The sequence below is a fragment of the Tamandua tetradactyla genome, chromosome 7 (genome assembly GCF_023851605.1).
Source record: "Tamandua tetradactyla isolate mTamTet1 chromosome 7, mTamTet1.pri, whole genome shotgun sequence".
NCBI lineage: Eukaryota > Metazoa > Chordata > Mammalia > Pilosa > Myrmecophagidae > Tamandua > Tamandua tetradactyla.
The window spans coordinates 157,312,541-157,334,093 of record NC_135333.1 but is presented as its reverse complement, the minus strand read 5'-3'; the positions used below and the strand labels follow the sequence as shown (position 1 = coordinate 157,334,093).

Genomic DNA, 21,553 nt, shown 5'->3' with positions numbered 1-21,553 from the left:
CCCCAATATATTTAAAAGCATGCCTTATCAATTTATCTTTTCTTTTTTTCTTAATAGTTTTAGCAGTGAGAATGTTTGACAGCCATAACCTACTGCATTCTACCTGGAAATAGAAGTTCTTGTCCATCTTTACATTATTGATTTCTAATTTTGTTACATCATGGTCAAATAAGAATATTTGGGAATCTATTCAAGTTTACTCTGTGAACTCTATTGCTCCTTTTATCAGTATAAACTATTCTTTTCCCCTTATGTCTTTTTCTTTTCTTTTGCTTTAAATTCTATTTTGTCACATATTAAAATTGTTATCACAGCTTGCTTTTTCGTATTTTCCTAGTAGACTTTTTGTCATACTTTTATGGTTTTTCTATAATTTTACAAGTGTTCTGTAGGTAACATAGTATTGGACCTTATGCTTTCAGTCCAATCTGAGAGCTGTTTTTTTCTTTAGTTTCAATCCATTTACATTTATTGTAATTACACCTATATAAGCCCTTAGGTCTTAACATCTTCTTTTGTACTGTACTTTCTTTTAATTTTCTCCTCTCTCCATTACTACATCCCATTAGATATAAATGAATTTTCTTTTGATGTTTTAAAACTTATCAGTTCATTGTGTATTTTTGGAGTATTTATTTTTAACCTAAATCCCATAATCATCTCACTACTGATATCAAATTTTATCAATATCTATATTTATTTTGAGTAGGTAAACCATTAGCAAGCTCTCATGTCCCTTTGGTCTCTCTTCCTTACCTCTCCTTCCCTACTTCAAATTGGATGTTTCTCTCTGCCATAGGACTTTAAGACAGAATAAGGTTGTCATCCAATGGTCATGTGGTTTAGAAGAGAGGATGATGGGGGGGGATGAATGACTAAGGATGCATAAGGATGTGATAGCCAGAACACTGGATTCATGGGTGGGGAGCTTAAAGAAAATCTAATATGGGGATCTAGAATCAAAAAACAGCTGAAACTGTTGTTCCATGGAAAGAACAAAAAAAGACCGGGAGAGAAAACACTAGGATTTAAGGTATAGTTAGGGAAAAAAAAGCCTGCAAATTAAACTGTAGATCCACAGAAAGAAATGGTGTCATAAAGAAACCATATAATAAAAATCGCACACCCCTCACTGTCTAGGAATTAATTTTAGATATCACTACTGAGCCTAGGTCTCATTTTGCTGACATTCCAACTACTTTGATTTCACTTCCAAAGGGTAGTCACCACCAAAAACAGGACTATGGTCAGAGGTGGCCTAAAAGTTTATCTAACTAGAAACCTTCTTTGTGGCGTCTCTCATTCTTTAGTTAACTCATTTTTAACTTACAGTGGTAGAGTGGTGGAGAAAGTCTGTATTCCTTAAATAGCTCCCACAAACTACTTGCAACTTCACAGAGGCTCACTAGAATTAACCTAAGAAAAGACTAACAAAACTTGCCAATCATTCACACTTTAGTATAGAAAATTTACTCAGACTATTTTGCTAATGGGGGAAGGAGGGGATAAAGAAAATTGAGTTTAACCATGGAAATCTTTATGAAAGGGATGTTTTGTTCAAGGCAGAAACATGAAGGTAGCAGGTTCTTACAGAATATATAATTCAAGTATAATGCTATTTGATGGAAAATTTGCTATCTATTGGTATGATCACAGAAATGTTATTGCTGAAGAAAGACCGTTCTAAAAAACATGAATTTATCTGAGATCAAGTCTTCAGATAACATTTAGGCACTAATATTTCATCTTATGCGACCTCCCTGATGGCAGTGAACAGCAAAAGAGCAAGGAAGTACAATTTCAGGATGTTCTGAGTTCTCATTTGTATATTTTAATTTAACCCAAAACATAATTTATTTTAGATTATCTATGCACTTGGTTTAGAAGGGTAAAGAAAAGCATTAATATCAGATTTTTCATCATTTGTTTGTCATCACATAAATCAAATTATATGCACCAAACACGAGTCTAAGCATTGCTGTTATATTAACAACATTTATTGTTCACTGTGTGCCAGGAACTGTTTTAAGCCATTTAAATATATTCACTAATTTAATCCTCTAACAACTTCGAGGAATATACTTTCTTCAATTCACAAGTGAGGGAACTGACAAACATATGGGTTAAACAACTTTCCCTAAGTGTTATCATCACTAAAAATGGTACCAGGATTTGAACATAGGCAGATCCAGAACCCAAACTCCTATTTATTTCACTACAGACTTCCAATTACGTGTGTTTGTAAATAACATTTCAAGTCTGAGTGTGTTTCATTTCCTTAATTTGGTCTCTACCACTCAGAGTTGAAAACGTATAAGTCAGGAACTAATTTAATGCCTGCTTTTCTCAGGGCATTACTAAGAAACTACATGTTAACTCTCCTTTAGGGGACAGAATCTCTTTATACACTATTGCATTTCTTATAATACTAAAAGGTTATAACATTTATTTCATTTATAACACTTAATTCAGGTTTAGGCTTTATAAAGTATCAATTTAATACTGAATGTTTAGAAATATGGTACACAGACATCATAGTAAATATAAAATACAATTTTAAATTATTTTCTTATAAACCCTTAATGTGGATGGTTGACAGTTTTCAACAGATACTCTGGACTCAGATACCAGATATGCTTTGGAGCTGATTTTAAATACCATTTAGTCATGCAAACAATTAGGAAGTTTTTATGAAAATAAATGACAAATATATGGATTTCTGAAGTATAAACATATACAAATCTAATATTTTCTTTTTTTCTTTTTTTTTTTTTTAAGTGAGTACTGAATGCAACTTAAAAAATATGGAACGCTTCACGAATTTGCATGTCATCCTTGTGCAGGGTCTAATATTTTCTTAATAATTTTCATTAAAGCATCTTTAAAGAAGTGCTCTATAACATCAAATTGAGAGCTCAAATAAGATGTAATGAAAAGGAATAAGGTTTTATTAGAATTGTGTAAATCATATATCAAATATTTACATAAAAACACAAAATCACTAACAAAAGAAAATTACTATTTAATAATTTTATCCTTCAAGCAATCAACTTCAGAAAATTACTTACTGGAATAATGATATATAAAATTCCCTGTTTCAATAGGAAACCCAGATAAGAGCAATATGAGAAACAATTTTTTCCTGAGAAACAGTGAGTAAGTAACATACTTGTGGAGTTTGTCAAAGCATTCCCAGAAGAGGATTCTGTAAAAGAGTGAGAATTAAAACTCCAACGCTCATGAGCATAACAGGTTTTCTTTTCCGGACTTACAGATGTACATTTTTAAATCATAGGTTAGGAAACTGGCCTTAATTCTTTCCACCTCTCCTCCAAAAAAGGGCAGCTCCAGAGAGAAAAAACAAAACACAACAAACCATTACCTTTCAAAACAATTTCTAAGTTTAAAGAAGAAATAATCTTATACAAATGTAAACTTGAAAGAATTTAAGATTTTACATTTCAAAGAATAAATATTAGTTATAAGAACATATTCCTTGATGGAATTTAAAACATCAAACCTTACTTTGAATTATATTGCTAATTTAAAAAGTTAACACAGGGCGCCAGCCACTACCACGTTTTGGTTGCATGCCTGTTCTTGCAAGATCGTTAACAAATTCTTTTCTTCTCCACACACACACACACACACACAAAAGTTACCACAGGAGAGAGAAAAGGATTTTCTTAAACTCACTTAAAGCAGTGGTCCTTACCCGACTACAAATAAGAAATCTCTCGGAGAGCTTTTGGAAAAATTGACATATGACCCCACCCCCCCCCAGAAATTCAGTTTTAATTGGTTTGGGGTAGTGTCCAATTAAAAGCCCCTGAGATGATTTAATAAACAACAAATGTTGAGAACCAGTGATTTGGAGTACTTATTAAATTATTAACTACTCAGTGTGGATTTGATTTAAACAAACTTTTAAATTCAAATACATAAGAATTTCTGATGTGCTAGGCACTGTTCAAAGTGGTAATAAGGAATATGATTCTTTTTTGTATATGGATAATATTAATATATACCTTTCATCATTTGAATAGTTAGTAACTTTATTATTACTCACAGCTTATATTATGATATGCTGTCATGAAAGATTTCTTATTTTTCTCATCTTTACTACTGTTAGAGTATAACAAGAGATCACACTCAGAAACATTCCATCAAGATATGTGGAGAGAACATAAAAAATCAATAATTTATGAAGTTGTATTATATGAGGCATTCTCCACCTCATATGTGGAATCACAAACTATAGTTTAAGAACTGAAATTAGGTATTGCTTTGATGCTTAACAGAATCTCATGGATCAAAAATTAAGTCCCATTGGCGTCAGTACTTCATTAAACTGTCTAAAAAAAAATCTATTCAAGATCCTCAGGGAATGTAGTAAGAGGGGATCTTTAGTCCATGCTTCTTGTGACATATTTCTAAAATATTTCTTAAAAAAAAGTTACAAAACATGGTTTTTGAAACATAATTAGTAATTAATCATCACCAAGGAACAGGAACATAGTTTTTGAAATACTACCTATTAGAAATTATAGTTACTATCCCATGATGATAGCTTGAGCTTGAATATTTTAAACTAAAACTAACTTTATTAGGTATTATAACATTCACATGAAATGTATTTTAACTAAGGAAAAATAAATTCAAATATAAATTTCCCAAAACCAACTGACTAATTTATAAATCCTGTATTAGGCCAATTACTGCAGGCTAAAAATGATACAATTTTGTTTGAACATAACATATCACATATAGGAAGTTAAAAAAGCAATTTGTTTTACATTACTCATGGAATTAAAACAGCTTCAAAATTTTTATGAAAGCTCAGTAGTCAAAATAAATATTTAATAAAAATATATATCATAAGATGTCAACAGAACTCAGTGCTTAAAAACAAACTTTGTCACACTGTCTTTATTCTGGTAAAAGAAAACTGAATTTAGTTTTGTCAGGTACCTAAAATGACTCAGAAGAGGGATTAATCTGTGTCTTTGGACATAAAAGCAAAAATTTAAAATAAGACCAGTTAACCCTAAGATATGAAAGAGAAATTCACTATGTTATAACTCAAAGTTGAAATAAAGCTACAGTTTTATTTACTTCTTATTTATTGGGACTTCTTAATAAGACTATACATGAGTAGCTTGGGGAATCAAAAGTCAAGGAATTAGCATGATTATATGGTTCATGTTGGGAAACTAATGATAAGAAAAAAAATGAAAATATAGTATATTTGAACATTATTAAACATGTGTATGGTATATATATAAAACTTTACCTGCTTAAAAATTGCATTTTAGAGTAAACTTAAGGTCAAATATACAATTACGAAAATATATTCTTAAGCTAACATGTCATATGACTTATTTAAAAATGTTCATTCAGAATTTCTTCTAAAAATCAACAACAAAAGCTACAATACAACATAAAGGAAACAGTACTTCTTGCTAGTGCAAAGTCCCTTGGTTAAACAGAAGGATTACTAAAGAAAAAAATAATGTATTCAATAAGTATTTTTAATCCATGGCCAGATTCCAAAAAGTGAAGGAAAAACGAAACAGGCTAGTGAATGGGAATGACATAGAATAAACCAGTATATGTTGGGTATACCCCCAAGGGACTAACATTCAGGCTTCAAATTGTTTTTAATTGAGTGCTAAATCTTATTTTGCGAGAAGAACTTTCCTTCTATAATAAAGGATGCAAATCTCCTACCTGTAATTTATTATTTCTGATATATTCGCCAAAAATTAGAAAATCTGCCATATCTTATACAATACATGCCTCATATCCAGGTAAGATACCTTTAATGAAAATCACATTTAATTCTACATAGAGGCAACTCAAAAATAGACTATTATGCATTCTTATCATTTTTCAGAGCTCACAGTATAATCATATAACATAGACTAAAGTTTTTTTGATATCACTGCAACATGATAAAGAGCACCACTATTCACCATTTAAAATACGTTCAATCTCTTCTAGTCTCTTTAAAGCAGCAACTCTTTTCTTCTCAATGTCTTTAATTTCTTTTGTTGTTTTCTGGGGGGCATCCTTATCTGTATTTTTTCCTAATTGTTTGCTGGATTTCAACTGGCTTTTATTATTGCTTACTTTTATTGTCTGCGTAGGTTTGTTGGGTTCACTTCTGATTTCCTTTACATTTTCAGTTGGGATTTTGTTGTCTTCTGTATCAGAAGTCTCACCAGCTGGGATTATTGGCTGTTCTACAAAACTAGACGAGGAAATTTTATCTCTGACTATATTCAAATGGCGTTGAATATATTCTTCATGTGGTGCTAAAGCCAATGTTTCAACCAGGCATCTTTCAGCTTTTAATAAGTCTTTCTCTTCAAAATAAACAACACAAAGATTGTGTTTTCCTTGCACATTGCTTGGATCCATCTCTAAAATCTTTTCAAAACATTTTTTTGCTCCAAGAATATCTTTCTTCTGATTCATCAGAATGTCTCCCTTTAAAATGAGACCCTTGATATGATCAGGGTAATATCTGAGTAACTCTTCCAAAATTGGCAATGCCATTAATTCCTTTGCAGTCTGAGAATAAAGGAGTGCCAGATTAAACAAAGCACTTCTGAAATCCGCCTGTAATTTAATGGCTTTCTTCATCCAAATCTCTGCTTCATTATCCTTTTTGTCATCCATAGCAAGCATTCCCAAATTGAAATAACCATTTGCATCTTGTGGCTCTTCAGTTATATAGCTTAGAAGTCGTTTTCTAGCTTCAGGTCGGAGTTTCACCTCACCTAAAAATAATTTTTTTTTAAGAAAAAAATATATATTATTAGCAAATGAAGTGACTCTGTTGAACAAAAGCCATTTTCAAGCATCTAGTTAGAATACAAACAAGTAGCAAACCAAAACAACTTCTGTATGTAAATTAAAAGGAAGAAAGTGAAAACCTCAAAGTATTTACAGGAAAGACTGTGTGCTTAAAACACTGAAGTGATAGCTTTTCTCCTTTCTTTTAAAGCAGTAAGAGTGCCCCAGAAACCAAAAGGGAAGAAATAGCATCTCCTTATAGTTCAGAATCTAAATAGGAGTACCAGGAGAAGAATAAGGAATTAAATAGGAAGAAGCACTGATTTACCACTAAAAATATTTATTCAATCTTAGTTCTGTTAATCTTCTGAGTTTTTACATTGAACAAGTTATTTAACTTCTCAGGATTAATTTATTGGATTTTCTAAGAATTACTTGAGATATCTGTAAATAGGTATCAGCAAATAGAAACTATTATTAGATAAACAAAATGTTTCAATCTTACTGAATAAGTTTTTTTTTAATGTCACCTCAAATATTTTAGGAAATTTCCAGAACAAAAAGTATACTGTTTAAAAATAAATGCTTATTGGAATAATTTGTATTGCAAACAAAATTTTTAAAGTCTCAAGTTTAGCAACTGCAGAACTTAGAGGGCAATCTTGAGTTGGACAAAGGGCATTTTTCACATTAATGTTAACTAACTTAAGTAAAAATGAACTTTTCTCTAAATTTATGCTTTTTTTGAATACTAGGTATAATGATTTTCCTCTACTTTTATTTGACCGCATGATGTAAAAAAAAAAAAAGATTAGTAGGCTTAATCTTATCCTGGACTCTATAAATTAGCCATATGATGTTGGGCTAGTCATTAAATCTATTTGGTCCTTGACTCTTTAATCTATTAAATAGGAGACTGGCACAAGTAAACTCAAAGGTCTTTTAAGCTCTAGAAATATTGTGATTTTATAATTTTTTCATTTTCTACTAAGGTTTTAAAAAAATATTAGCTAAGAAATAACTAGAATATAAACAGAAAATTTCCAACATAAAAATTAAGAGATTATAAATCATTTATACAGCTTTTGGAGGTAGAACTAAATACCTATATAAAAATAGGTCAAAGATCCAGATTTATTGCGATTAATAGCGGTTTTGCTAAATCATAGAAAATTATGGTATCTCAGAAAACTCAGTAAAATTGGATATAAAATGATGCCAGAGTACACAGTCTTGTAAGTCAAAGGAAAAGAGAATGCTCTTTTTCTAATCGTATAATCCTTTTGGATCCACAGAGCTAATTAATAAACTTTTTTTCAAATTCAGATTTTTTTAGACAGTATATATTTATCTACAAAAGACATATTATAGTTACATACATAAAATGACAAAGTAGAGTAATAAGATATTTCTTTATAGTGTGCTTAAAAAATCAGCCGTAACAAATACCAGAATAATAATTAGTATTGTCATATATGTTAGTGTTTGTTTCATGGAAAGAATTTACTTCAAGTATTTAAATATTCTTTATATAAATCACTATGCACAGAGTTAATATAAATTATCTGTTCATAAAATGTCTGGTATGGTCAATGGAGCTTAAGTTAAAGTTTTACTATATTTCAAACTATAATTATTTAAACTGAAATATTTTTGAGAAAACATACCTGATTCTTGCATTAATATAGCAGAATTGAACAGTGCTAGTTTATGCTTTGAATTTAATTCTAAAGCATGATTAAAGTTTTTTAGGGCTTCATTTGGTTCTTTAAGTTCAATATGAACAATAGCCAAATTGTACCAAAGATCTGCATTATTTCTGTCCAGCTCTAGTGCTTTAAGATATGCTTCCTTTGCTTTCAGAGGTTTGTTCATTTTTAAAAGCAATTCTCCTCTGTGGAAAAAACAAACACAAGGTTTACTTTCAACACTAACATGCCAATTTATAGATACTTTTCTCTGATAAGTTTTAACCCTTGTCACTTATTCATAGCTTTCTTTTTACCTTTTAAATTAGGGTCTAACAGTTCTCTCTCAAAAATAACTGAGACTGGGCGGGCCGCGGTGGCTCAGCGGGCAAAGTGCTTGCCTGCTATGCCGGAGGACCTCGGTTCGATTCCCGGCCCCAGCCCATGTAACAAAAACGGAGAAACAGAATACAATAAAAACAAGAAAATGTTTAAAGATGTTTCCCTTTCTTCCTTCCTTCCTTCCTTCTATCCTTCCTTCTCTCTGTCTTTCCTTTAAAAAAAAAAAAAAAAAAAAAAAAAAAAATAACTGAGACTATTCTCAAACCTGAACTCCTTAGTTTAACAAATTTGGCTTAGTATGGTTTCAAAGATTAGAAGGAAAAAGCATGCCTGACTTTAAGAAGGTAAAGAGGTGGGGGATGTACCCAAGGAAGAAAAATAAAGAAAATACATTCTCTGAATACATCTTGAAAGGAGGCAGACTGGAGTGAATAAGAAAAAGAGCCGCTAAAAAGAGTGAGAAAATAAATGAATATGTTTGGAGACAAAGTAGGAACATCTGAAAAAGAAAAATATTTAAAGTAATGATGGGAAAATACCACTAACCAAATATATGTTAGACTTCTTTCTCACTGTACAAAACGCAGAGGGTTTTGAAATTTTTATACCCCCTTTAATTAGTTTTCTTCCATGTATTCTTATAAAATGACCATTCATAAAAACTCCAGTAGGGTGGAAAGCCATAAGTGCCAACTGCAGATACCTTTGAGGTATTCTGGAAGTGAGGATCAGTTTGATCACCTTTGAATAGTATTTCTAATATGGCTCTATTTTCTGTTAGAGTATTAAAAACTCATTTTATTTAAGTTCATATGCATGAATCACATTTAACTAGTGTTATAATAAGAGTTGTTTTTATTTATTACTTTTTCCTATTATATCAGCATAGAAATGAAATCAAACGAATAAAAAACTATTAACATTCTCAGTAAAGCAGCTTCTAGTGTGTTTGCTCAAAATGATTTTCTTTCATGCAAAAATAATCAAATAATTTTTTATAGATTAACACATAGGTTTTATTTATAGATGCAACTCCCCAAAACCTAGCGGACTGCAACAAGAACTAGATAAAAGATGGAACAAAGACAGCCCCCAATTTATAAGATTTTACCTCAAAAACATTAAATTTGGCATGCATTTTCCATAGAACCAATATTATAAATTACAATTAGATTTCTAGGCCAGGCAACAAAGCAAAGTTAAACATACAATTTTTTTTTTCCTAAAGTATAATACAAATAAAAAACACTTACATGGGAAATTTTTACATGTGATAATAGAAAACATTTTTTTACTGACAACTAAGTTTTCTTTGTGGGAAGGTATCAATAATTGGTCACTTCTCAATATTTATTTAAAATAATAAATATTATTAGTATTTTTAAATAAAAGCTCCTGAGAATCGGTACCAGATGCAACTCTATTACATAACTTCAATTTCAGGTATTTTAAAGAGGTAAAAATAAAAAAATATGGGGATGAGAAGTAAATGAAACCAAAAAGTCGCTTCTATCCATTCTTTCATACAAAACCTAAGTTTTCTATCATACACGAATTCCTTGTTATGATCAATGTAATATTATTATCAATCTTAACCAGGCTAGCCTCTTCTATGTTCTTAAGGGTGCCAAGTAAGATCACTAAAAGAAAAAAAAAATCCAATTTAATCAAAATGGTCAAAATGTACATGTAGATGCAGTTACAATTTTCTATAATGATAGCTCTTAAGTATATAACAATACCTGCTAATATAAGCCTGTTTGAAGTCAGGCCTCATGCTTATTGCTTGTCGGTACAGTTGATCTGCTTCTTCTAGTCGGGACTCATTTGCTCGGATCAGGTTGGCCAGATTGATATAAACATTTAGGTGGTTAGGAGCAATTCTGGCAGCATATTTTTTACCAGGAATAATCTGTTGGGAAAGAGCAATTTTCATAATTTGAATCTTAGAACTAAAGCTAAAAGTTCAATAAGTATCCCCAGTGGTTTATTAAACAGGATGTAAGAAGATTGCATTAGTTTTACTTTTGTATTAAACTGAAATGTAAAAATGTAAAAGTACCTATAGTTTTCAAAAAATGTAAAAAAATATTATCTTTTGGCACTAAAGGACATATTTTTTCATTCATGTGTGTTCAGTGTATTCTTAGCGTTCTATTAATACTTATCTTTTAATGAAGTCATATAAATCAGAATTTTTAGATGCAAAGTCTCTTAGTAAGTTTGTATTGTGCCGGGAATACAACACAGACCTCCCATCTCTCATGTATTATTTACATCATGACAACTTTCATGCTGTCAGCAAAACATTTCCTGGTTGTAATAACAGGGAAGTTAATTTCATTTTAGAGTTACACTAACATCTCATTTGTTTGGTGAAGCTGGGAAATAAAATGCTTTAATTAACTGACTGCATAGGATAAGTAAAGATTACCAAATGTTCAATGAACACAATAAAATATATCTAACAAAAACCTACATTGAACACAATTTAACTGTAGAATCTTAGAACTGAAATTATCCTTAAGATATCATATGGCCCAATTTTGTTTTTTAAAAATTATTAAATTACTTATCCAATTATTCTTATTAATACTACAATTAAGAAAACTGCAGCTTAGGGTAAACAATCTTTTATGAGGTCAAGGACAGGGTCAGATTTTCCAATTTTGATGCTGTATGATTATTCAAAGATTTTTATAATACATGTGCCATTGCAATAGCCAATGGACACAAAAAAGCAGGAGATATAACAGATCATTGTATAAATGATAGGTACATGTTGAATTTAATGCTTAATGTATACAAATAAAATTCTTTTCATTCAGAATCATTTTTTTCTTTTTTTTACTATTATTATTATCTTTATTTTTTCTCTATATTAACATTCTATATCTTTTTCTGTTGTTTTGCTAGTTCTTTTCAAAATCATTTAACTGAAAAGTAATAAGAACATTTAAAATTCATATATTATATAATTTTTATAAATGGACTATAAAGTTTTTATTTTTTTTAATGAAGTGAACTAGATATGTAAATGGTATCTTCTGTAAAATTTTCAGGGATAGATGGTTCATTGGACAACTTTTATTTTGACAAACAAGAAAAAAGGACTTTACAACTAGATAAAAATCCATTAGCTAGAATAATAGATAATAGAATAGATTCTAGGATACATTTTATTCAATATGGAGATCTAATTGGCATGGCATAATAGGAATAAGTTATGACAACTTACTTGAGGCATCAGTGATTTAGCCATCATGTAAGATTCTTCAGCTTCTTTTGTTCTATTTAAATTTTTATAAGTTCTTCCTACATTCATATGGGCACCGATGTCATCTAAAATTAAAAAAAAAATCCTTTCATGGCAAATATACTAAAGAGTATTCAATATAAACTACTAAGGAGACAAGTTTCTAGAAAAAAACATACTAGGCAAAAAATGCAAAGGTTTTATGTTAGGTTCTGCTTTCCTCCTTAAAGTTCTTCTAACCCAACTTGTTATAATTTATGACAAATAATACTCTAGAAAATTATTTAAATAAAGCACTGTAGGGACATAAAATATACACGTTACATAAAGTATTTGAATGGATTGGATACTTGAAAGGGTAACACATGAGGGAAGAGAGAGATGGAATGACATTTATATCACTTCTCTTTATCACAGTTTACTGTCCTAAAACTAAGGATTGCCTAATTTCCTTATGGTAAGGCTTTGGATTTCACTCAAAAAGTAAACGGCTTAATTCTACATGTAAAAAGGATAATGATTCCTAGAATTATTTCAAGTGTTAAAACTGACAAATATGCATCTATAGTGGAATATAGGTAAAGACACTAAAAAAACTTGTTGATTTAAAAAAAAAAGTTTGTGAATGTGGTTGGAATAAGAATATATTGAATGGAGTTATCAGGATTCCATAGTAATACTTAAGATGCAGAAAAGTCCATCTCTCTTAAACGATGATAAATTCTTATATAACTGATTTAAAACTTTAAGAAAGGTTACATTAATATTAAAGTACCAGGAACTTACAACTCATTTTCTGGCCAGAAACAGAATACCCTACAAATTTACTCAGGGATAGAATAAGCAGTTTAAACAAGAAAAATATGAGGGATCATTTTACCCTAATTTTAAAGAGAGACAAAATTCTCAATAAATTTTCAAAGGTTTGGAATAAAGATAGAAGGAATGGAGATGATCTTAAATAGACAATTTTTACTCAACATGAATCTCTAACAGACATGACAAGGTTTCAAATTATGATTACTACTTGCCTGTTAACACCGATGATTTTGCAACTGTGGAATAGTTCTCTGCCTGCAACTCCCAGGACACATAGGGGCCAAGCATATATATCTTGGGCATTCCCCTAGGAGGAGAGTAACAGTCCTAAGGTCTTGCTACATTATGTTTCAGGTTGGCAGTTGTGTGCACCTTACAAAAACTGTAAGATGCAGTACAAGTTTGGTTAGAGAACTGGGGGACAAGGTTAGGGGAAGGAGGCTGGTGTTTTTCCTTTCTATATATATTGCTGAGTCTTATGGAGGTAAGAAGGGATCAAGCAAAAAACAAAAACAAAAAATCTTCTGCTAGCCATTCCCTTTCCTGGATATGTTGCTTTTAAAAATTCAGGCAATTTAGCCCCACCCCAGCTTCATCGAAAGACTCCTCAGGAATATGATCTGCAAAAATGTGTTTTTTAAAAGTTTAAAGGCAATTTTGGTGCAGAGTCAAGACTGAACATATTATCCAGTGTATACAAAAATACTGAGTAGGTGGTCTTTTACAAAGCTCAATTTTATTTTACATCAGATAAATCTATACCATTTGTTGTAGAGATCAGAAAGTTACTTAGGAAACATAAGGATCTACAGGACCTGAAAAAATTAATTATATAATCTAAAGAAAGAACAATAAATGGAAAGTTTAGATAAATAAAAATGTAACTGTCAGCTGAGTACTCAAAATGTTACTGAAACCAGCCCCAACTAATCTTAGAACAAAAAGAAATGATGTATTTAGGTGAAAGATGGGGCAAATGATTACTCGGTGGAATTAGGTTCTTAAAATGTATGGCAAAGAGACATTGCCATCAGACACTAGAATAAACACTACTATCTCAAAGAAAAAATATAGCAATCATAGTATTTTTTCAGCATCAAAAGGGCTAAGTGATAATAAGAACCAATGCTCTCATGAATATACTATCCAAACTAAAAGCAGCATGAATTGAATAGTGTCTTTAATTCAATGAACTGAGGACCACAAATTTCAATGGATCCTTAATCTGTCAATACTACTGTGCTTCTCCAGTCAACTCAATTTTCCAGAATCCTGGTTAAGTATTTCATATTTTTTTTTAATTTTTTTTATATTGTATAGTATAACATATATACAAAGCAAAGAAATATAAAAGCAATAGTTTTCAAAGCACTCTTCAACAAATGGTTACAGGACAGATCCCAAAGTTTGTCATGGGCTACCATACAATCCTCTCCTATTTTTCCTTCTAGGTGCTCCAGAATTTAGGAGGCTAGAGGGCTTAAATACTTTTTTTTTTTTATTAAAGAAAAAAAAGAAATTAACACAACATTTAGAAATCATTCCATTCTACATATGCAATCAGTAATTCTTAACATCATCACATAGATGCATGATCATCATTTCTTAGTACATTTGCATTGATTTAGGAAAAGAACTAGCAAAACAACAGAAAAAGATAAAGAATGTTAATATAGAGAAAAAAATAATAATAGTAGTATTTCATATTTTATTCTCTCCTTGGATCTCTAAAATCTTTTACTTCACCGGGGAAACTAGAAATCAGAAGGGTACTTGCTTATCTTTCCATTGTCAAAGCTATCAAGTAATCTGCATAATGTGTGTGCTTTCATAAATGCTAACATGCACATGGACCACCCCCCAACCCTGCCACACACACACACACACACACACATACACACACACACAGTCTGCTTTTCCTCCACTACATGAATGAAGTATACCTTTTCTCTTATTTAAGGCCATCGCATCTACTTACCCACTCTATTCCATCCTTTTCCCCCACCTTTCCTGCAGTATATCTTCCTATTCCCCCTAATCTGTTTCTCTGTACAGCAAACATCTTTGAAAGAGTTGTTTATATTCTGTTTCTACTTCCTCAATTCCAAGTTATTCATGCATGGACAGAAATCAGGAAATCTATGAAGCAGAATGGGGGAGAAACTGCATTTCTATTTTCACTAACCTCTACTAAAAAGTTAGAATATCCTTGGGGGCGGGCCGCGGTGGCTCAGCGGGCAAGAGTGCTTGCCTGCCGTGCCGGAGGACCCCGGTTCGATTCCCGGCCCCAGCCCATGTAAAAAACAAACAAACAAACAAAATATAATAAAAACAAGAAAATGTTTAAAGATGTTTCCCTTTCTTCCATCCTTCCTTCCTTCTCTGTCTTTCCTTCCCTTCCTCCCTCTCTTTAAAAAAAAAAAAAAAAAAAAAAAAAAAGTTAGAATATCCTTCAGTTAGAAATATAGGCAACAAATCCCAGTATCAATAGCAGTATCTTTATTTGTCATCAAAAGAAATCACAGATTTTTCACATCATTTAAAATCGTTGCAGACATTTCAAAATTTAGTTTACACTAAATGTTCCTTTGAAAGAACAATAGTTATTAGACCCGCCACTAGCTCACATTGATCTCAGTCATCCTGTGTACAAATCCACAATGATGTAGCTGGCAAGTATTAGGCAACTCTGAGTCAAATAACTGTTCAGCCATTCACAATGAAGTTAAGTATTCTCATGTGATGGTTCTGTTATCTAAGTTGTTTTCCAGTATTTCCTACCCACAAAATTATTTCTCAGCTTATTTGAAAAGATACATTTGTAAGTCTGGATACTCCTAAGAACTTAAAAAGTTATTTCTATCTTGATGGCATCAAAATTGAACTTATGGGTCCACACCCCTTTTCTGATATAAACAGTTTCAAAGATTTTGAATAAAAACGAATTCACTGATCTTAAGGCAAAACCAAAACCAAACAACACCAAAAACAAAAACCCACATACACAATAATTAAATATAAGTAGTGTAACTAAAAACTTGGAAAATTCTCATGCTTGAGTAAAGTCAACTTCCATTTTGTAAAGGTATTTATAGAAACTGTAATTCCACTTGAAATAAAAATTATCTTTACCAATTGGGAGTTTTCTCAACATTTGTAACCACCAAAATAAAAATCAAACTCAGCTGGTCATCTAACATAACTTGCATGCCTGGTCAAAGACCATTCTACAGTTTATATTCTTATTCCATATAAGCAACAAGAGTCTCCACAGTGAATGTATTTAAAAAAACAAAAACAGAAACAAATTTAAATGTTAAGAATCCCAATTCTGTGTGATTTTATGCTGTTCCAAGGCTTTGAATAACATCTATGTGCTTGTTACTCCAAAACTGTCTAGCCAAAACCACACTACTTAGCTCAAGTCTTAGTCTGTCTCCACCTGTTTATTTAACAGGGATAAAACAAGACTACTGATTCTTCCCCCTTGATCACAAAACAAGAAAAAACAAACACATAACATTGCCATTCACCCAGCTTTTAACGACATAAACTAAAGAGCCATCCTTTATGCCTCACTTACTCTCATATTTCACACCCTATCTATTGGTATATCCTATCAGCTGCCAAAATCCAGAACATTTTGTGATAAAAATATCTGGGATGAAATATATATTTGATGGGATTAACAGAAGACTAGCATTGGATAAGAAAACTCTAGTGACTTCTACCAAAATTTATGGAAAAAATTATGCCAATTCTCATAAACTTTTCCAGAAAACTGAAGAGGGAATACTTTTCAAGTAAATCTATGAGATTAACATTAATCAATAGCAAAATTAGACAGAGACATTATAATAAAAGAAAATTAAAGCCAGTATCCATTATAAACATAGGTGGGAAAATTATTAACAGTATTTTAACAAATCAAATCCAATAACACATAGCAAGATAATACATCACAACCAAGTGGGTTTATTCAAGGAAAGCAAGGTTGATTCAACATTACAAAATCAATGTGATTTACCATATTAACAGATTAAAAAGAATAAAAAGTCATCTCAACAGATGCAGAAAAGACACCTGACAAAATCCAAAATCCATTTGTGATAAAAATCTTCAGCAAACTACAAATAGAAAGTGATAACCTCAACTTGATGAACGGCATCTAAGAAAAACCTACAGCTAACATCATTCCCAATGGTAAAGGACTGATACTTTCTCCCAAGAAATTAAGCCAACCGCTTTTAGCCACTATTATGATGAGGGTTCTAATCTATGTAACGTAAATAAATTAGAAATAAAGATAAAAGAATTTCTACATGAGTAAAAAGTCTTTATTCACAGAGAACATGATTGTCTACACAGAAATTCCTATGGAATCTAAAAAAACGTGACTAAAACTATGAGTTTAGCAAGGTTACAGGAAACAAGAACATTATTTTAAAAATCAATTATTTTTATAAAACAGCAAAGAATAACCAGCAATTAACATTTTAAAAACATCAATGTCAAAAGATAAATAATTAAAATAAACCTGACAAAAAAAGATGTGTAAGACCTCAATGCCAAAAACCATAAAACATTCCTAAGATAAACTAAAGAATACCTAAACAAATGGATATACCATATTCATGCATCAGAAAACTCAATATTGTTTGGGAATGTGATTCTTCCCAGATTGGTCTCTATATTCAATACACTTCCAACCAAAACCTCAGTAGGGGTTTCTGTAGAAGCTGATAAGTTGATTTCACAAATTCATATGGAAATGTATAGGTCTAGAATAGACAAAACAACTTTGAAAAAAAGAACCTAGAAACCTAATACTACTTGAATTAAATCCCTTTTTTATAAAGTTGCAGTCATTGAGAAAGTGAGCTATAAACATCAAGAGAGATGGATAATTCAATGGAACAGAATGGAGTCCAAATGCAACCCATACATCTATGGTAAGTTCTGACAAATTTGCCAATGTAATTCGTTAGAGAAAGGATATTCTTTTCAACAAATGGTGCTAAAAGTATGGGATAGCCATATGCAAAAAAAAAGAATCACATATAATATATGCAAGTGTAAATTCAACTAAATGTAAAACTTAAAACTATAAAATTTCCAAGAGAAAACAGAGGAAAAAATCTTTGTGACCTTAGTTTAGCAAAGATTTCATATATATGACACCACCAGTAAGATTTTTAAAAGAAAAAGATTGAATTAGACTTTCTAAAAACTAAGAATGTCTGGTCTTTGAAAGACACTGTTAAGAGAATAAAAAAAAGACTTTTATCCAAAATATATAAAGAACTCTCAAATTCAATAAGAAAACCAACAGTCCAATAAAAAACTGATAGATAAAGATAAAGAAACTTCATCAAAGAAGATACATGGATAGTAACTAAGTACATGTAAAGATGTACAACACCATTATTCTTTAAGGAAATACCCATTAAAACCATGGGATACCACTAAACAACTATGAGAAAGTCTAAAAAATTAAAAAGATCAACCATCACAACTGTTGAAAATGGAATGACTAGAAACTCTCTTTTACTGCTGGTGGGAATGTAAAATAAAATATTATAACCACTTTGAAACAATTTTCTGGTCTCTTAAAAAGTTAAACATACATATACCAAAATAACTCAGCCATTCTTCTTCTAGAGAAATGAAAACACAGAGACTTACACATGAATGTATATACAACTTTATTTAGAATAGCCCAAACTGCAAAAAATCCAAATGACCATCAACAGATGAATGGATAAACTGTTAAATACCCACATAAAGAAATGCTATTCCACAATAAAAAGATACAGACTTTTGATTCAAACAACATAAGTAAATATCAAAATAATTACTCAGAGTAAAATAAGTTAGGAAAAAAGAGTTCATACTTTATCATTCTATTTATACAAAATTCTAGAAAATGCAAAGTAATCTATACTAACAGAAAGCAAATCTGTATTTGCTTGGAGTAGGATGGGGTAGAAGGGTGGGAGGGATAAGGAAATTTTGGAGATTGATGGATATTTTCATCATCTTAATTATGGTCATGGTCTCATGGGTATATACATATGGTCAAACTACTATTCACTTTAATTGTGCAGCTTACTGTATATCATTTGTACTATAAGATAGCTGTTAAAAAGTTACAATTCAACCATTTCTTTGGATTATCACAATTTACTATTCTACGCACAGCCATAGTGTTCCTAAAATTAGGTATGTTTGCAAGGCTTGATGTCTTACTTCTTTCTTACCTTTCTCAAATGCTACTTTTTCAAGGTGCTCTTTCTGACCAGTTATAACTCTTGCTCCTTTTTATAGCTTTTATCATTTTCTCATAAATAATTAAGTATACATACACAGACCTTTATGTGCATGTGTATTTGTTTGTTTATTGTCTACACATTTATTTAGAATGGGAATTCCAAGAGGGCAAAAACTTCAATGCACTGCTGTATCCCCAGCACCTAAAAATAATGATTGGCAATAAATGCACAATGAATAAATAAACCTACAGAGCCATTTGCAATTCATTCTCATTTCAGTTTTCTTCTCTACAACTTAGATATTTTGTTTGCCTTCTCCTCTCTAGTCTCAGTGAAGGTAATGCTGCTAAGTTTTATTTATTGAGTATATACTATGAGCTAGAAACTGGCCTTAACCATTAATTTATTTATTTTATTTAATCCACACATTAGTGTGGAGATATTGTTATTATTTCAAATTTATAGGTAGAAAACTCAGGGTGCTGGAACTGGATTTGATGAAAGGTCTGTCATATATCAAAGTACAAACTTTTAATTACCAACCACAATTCTTTTTTTTTTTTTTTTTTAACACGGGCAGGCACTGGAAATTGAACCCGGGTCCTCAGGCATGGCAGGCAAGCCTTCTTGCCTGCTGAGCCACCGTAGCCCACCAACCACAATTCTTGACCCTTTTTAGCAGTTTCCTTGTCACCATCTGTCCTTTAATACTTAGCCATAATAAAACAATATAGTAAGATGCCATGTCATCTGTCAAATCCATCTATGAAGAATACAGCTAAAAATCTACATTTTCTGAATGGTCAGTGTTCCACATTTATGTAATTTATTCATAATAAATTCTAATAAACAGGACTGCTTGTTTTCCTAGCCCAGAGAAATAGCACTTTTGAAATGTGGTGGTGAGAGAGCCATTTAAAACCAGAAGATAGGAGAGAAGGATAGCAGACGTTGCCATGTGCCTTCTCATGTGAAGAGAAACTCTGGACACCATCAGCCTATCTTCAGAGAGTCAAGGTATCTTTCTCTGGGATGCCTTAAATTGGACGTTTTTATGATTTTAGAACTGTAATCTTATAACTTAATAAATCCCCTTTGTAAAAGCCCATCCATTTCTAGTATATTGCATTCTGGTAGCTTGAGCAAACTGAAACAGACTTTCTGTTTCAGTAAAATGTCCAAATTAAGGCATCCAGAAAAAGATACTATGACTTTGAAGAAAGGTTGCGAGCACCTGGAGCATCCATGTCAGCTGGAAGGCACATGGTGATGTCTGCTGGCTTTTGCTCCTGGATTTCATTGCTTTCAGCTCCTGGTTCCAGTGGCCTCCGCTCTGGGAGTTAGTCTGTCTCCAAGCATCTTCAAATGTCTATGTCTGCTCTCTTAATGGACTCCAGCAAGCTGATTAAAACAGAACTCCATGGAAACAACCTAATCAAATGGTCCCAATCAACAATAGGTCGGTCCCCACAAGATTAGATTAAAATAACATGGCTTTTCTGGGGCACGTAATAGTTTCAAAACAGCACACTCCCCAAAAGTGTTAGATATCTGTGAGTGTATGTTTTGGTTGTCACTTTGAATGGAGTAATGATGGCATGCGGTTGGTTGGGGCCATGTCTGGTACATACCCTTTAATATAGTTCTGTACAACCAAAAGGCTAATACTACTACTGAAAAATACTGTTTAAATTAGACCCTACTCAGATACCCACTCTTCAGACCTACAATCCATAGGATCCTTTCACCTTGTGTTTATCTTTCACCATTCCTCACATCCCTTCTGAACCTGTATGAATTCTGTGTTCCATCATTATAATTATTCTCTTATTCCTTTCTTGCTCAAATACACATGTGACAAAATTTTAATCATGTTCAATTATATTTTCCATGCTTGCATCATTGCAACTGAAAAACAGGAGAAAAACAAAAAACCATGCCAACTGGTATTATTTTAAATTAAGTACTAACTTCAAGTAGAAGATGAGAGTTGTTTGGCAGTTCCACTACATTTTCCAGTCTACACATTTTCCTATATCTTTGCTTCTCAAAGTGTGATGTGTGGACTAGCACCAAAAGCATCTGGGAGCTTATGGGAAATGAAGATTCTCAGGCCCCACCCCAAACCTACACAACATGCATTTTAACAAGATCTCTAGGTGTACATACACTAAAGCTTGTGAAACACCAATAGCCCTAGATGACTATTTCACATACTCTACTGTTCTTAGATCTCCAACACTTCCTCCGCATTCCTCATTCTCTATTGATAACTTGGCTTTCTATTTCACTGAGAAAAGACAGGCAACCAGAAAAAAGCAATCAGATAAAAACTTCCAGAAGTTTCCTCCATGTCATCTACTTATCTTCCTTTA

The 21,553-nt window shown here is 31.7% G+C and overlaps 1 protein-coding gene and 1 non-coding gene across 6 annotated transcripts in view; both read right to left on the bottom strand.

Moving 5' to 3' along the window:
- Positions 1-1,866: 1,866 nt before the first annotated feature.
- Positions 1,867-21,553, bottom strand: part of TMTC3 (transmembrane O-mannosyltransferase targeting cadherins 3) — a 70,650-nt gene continuing 50,963 nt past the window's right edge. For 2 of the 5 annotated variants that reach the window (XM_077111544.1, XM_077111545.1), the window contains 5 exons: positions 12,070-12,173; positions 10,574-10,743; positions 8,469-8,695; positions 5,976-6,785; positions 1,867-3,345 (listed from right to left, as the gene is read on the bottom strand). In XM_077111544.1, the coding sequence (XP_076967659.1) occupies positions 3,311-3,345; positions 5,976-6,785; positions 8,469-8,695; positions 10,574-10,743; positions 12,070-12,173 (1,346 nt within the window). In that variant the 3' untranslated portion in view covers positions 1,867-3,310. Of the gene's footprint in view, positions 3,346-4,448; positions 6,786-8,468; positions 8,696-10,573; positions 10,744-12,069; positions 12,174-21,553 lie in introns of those variants that run through there. The other 3 variants (XM_077111543.1, XM_077111547.1, XM_077111546.1) reach the window with 3 other exon arrangements.
- LOC143643036 (U6 spliceosomal RNA) lies at positions 2,799-2,900 on the bottom strand. Its single transcript, XR_013156080.1, has one exon. It is a non-coding gene; the product is annotated as a U6 spliceosomal RNA (small nuclear RNA).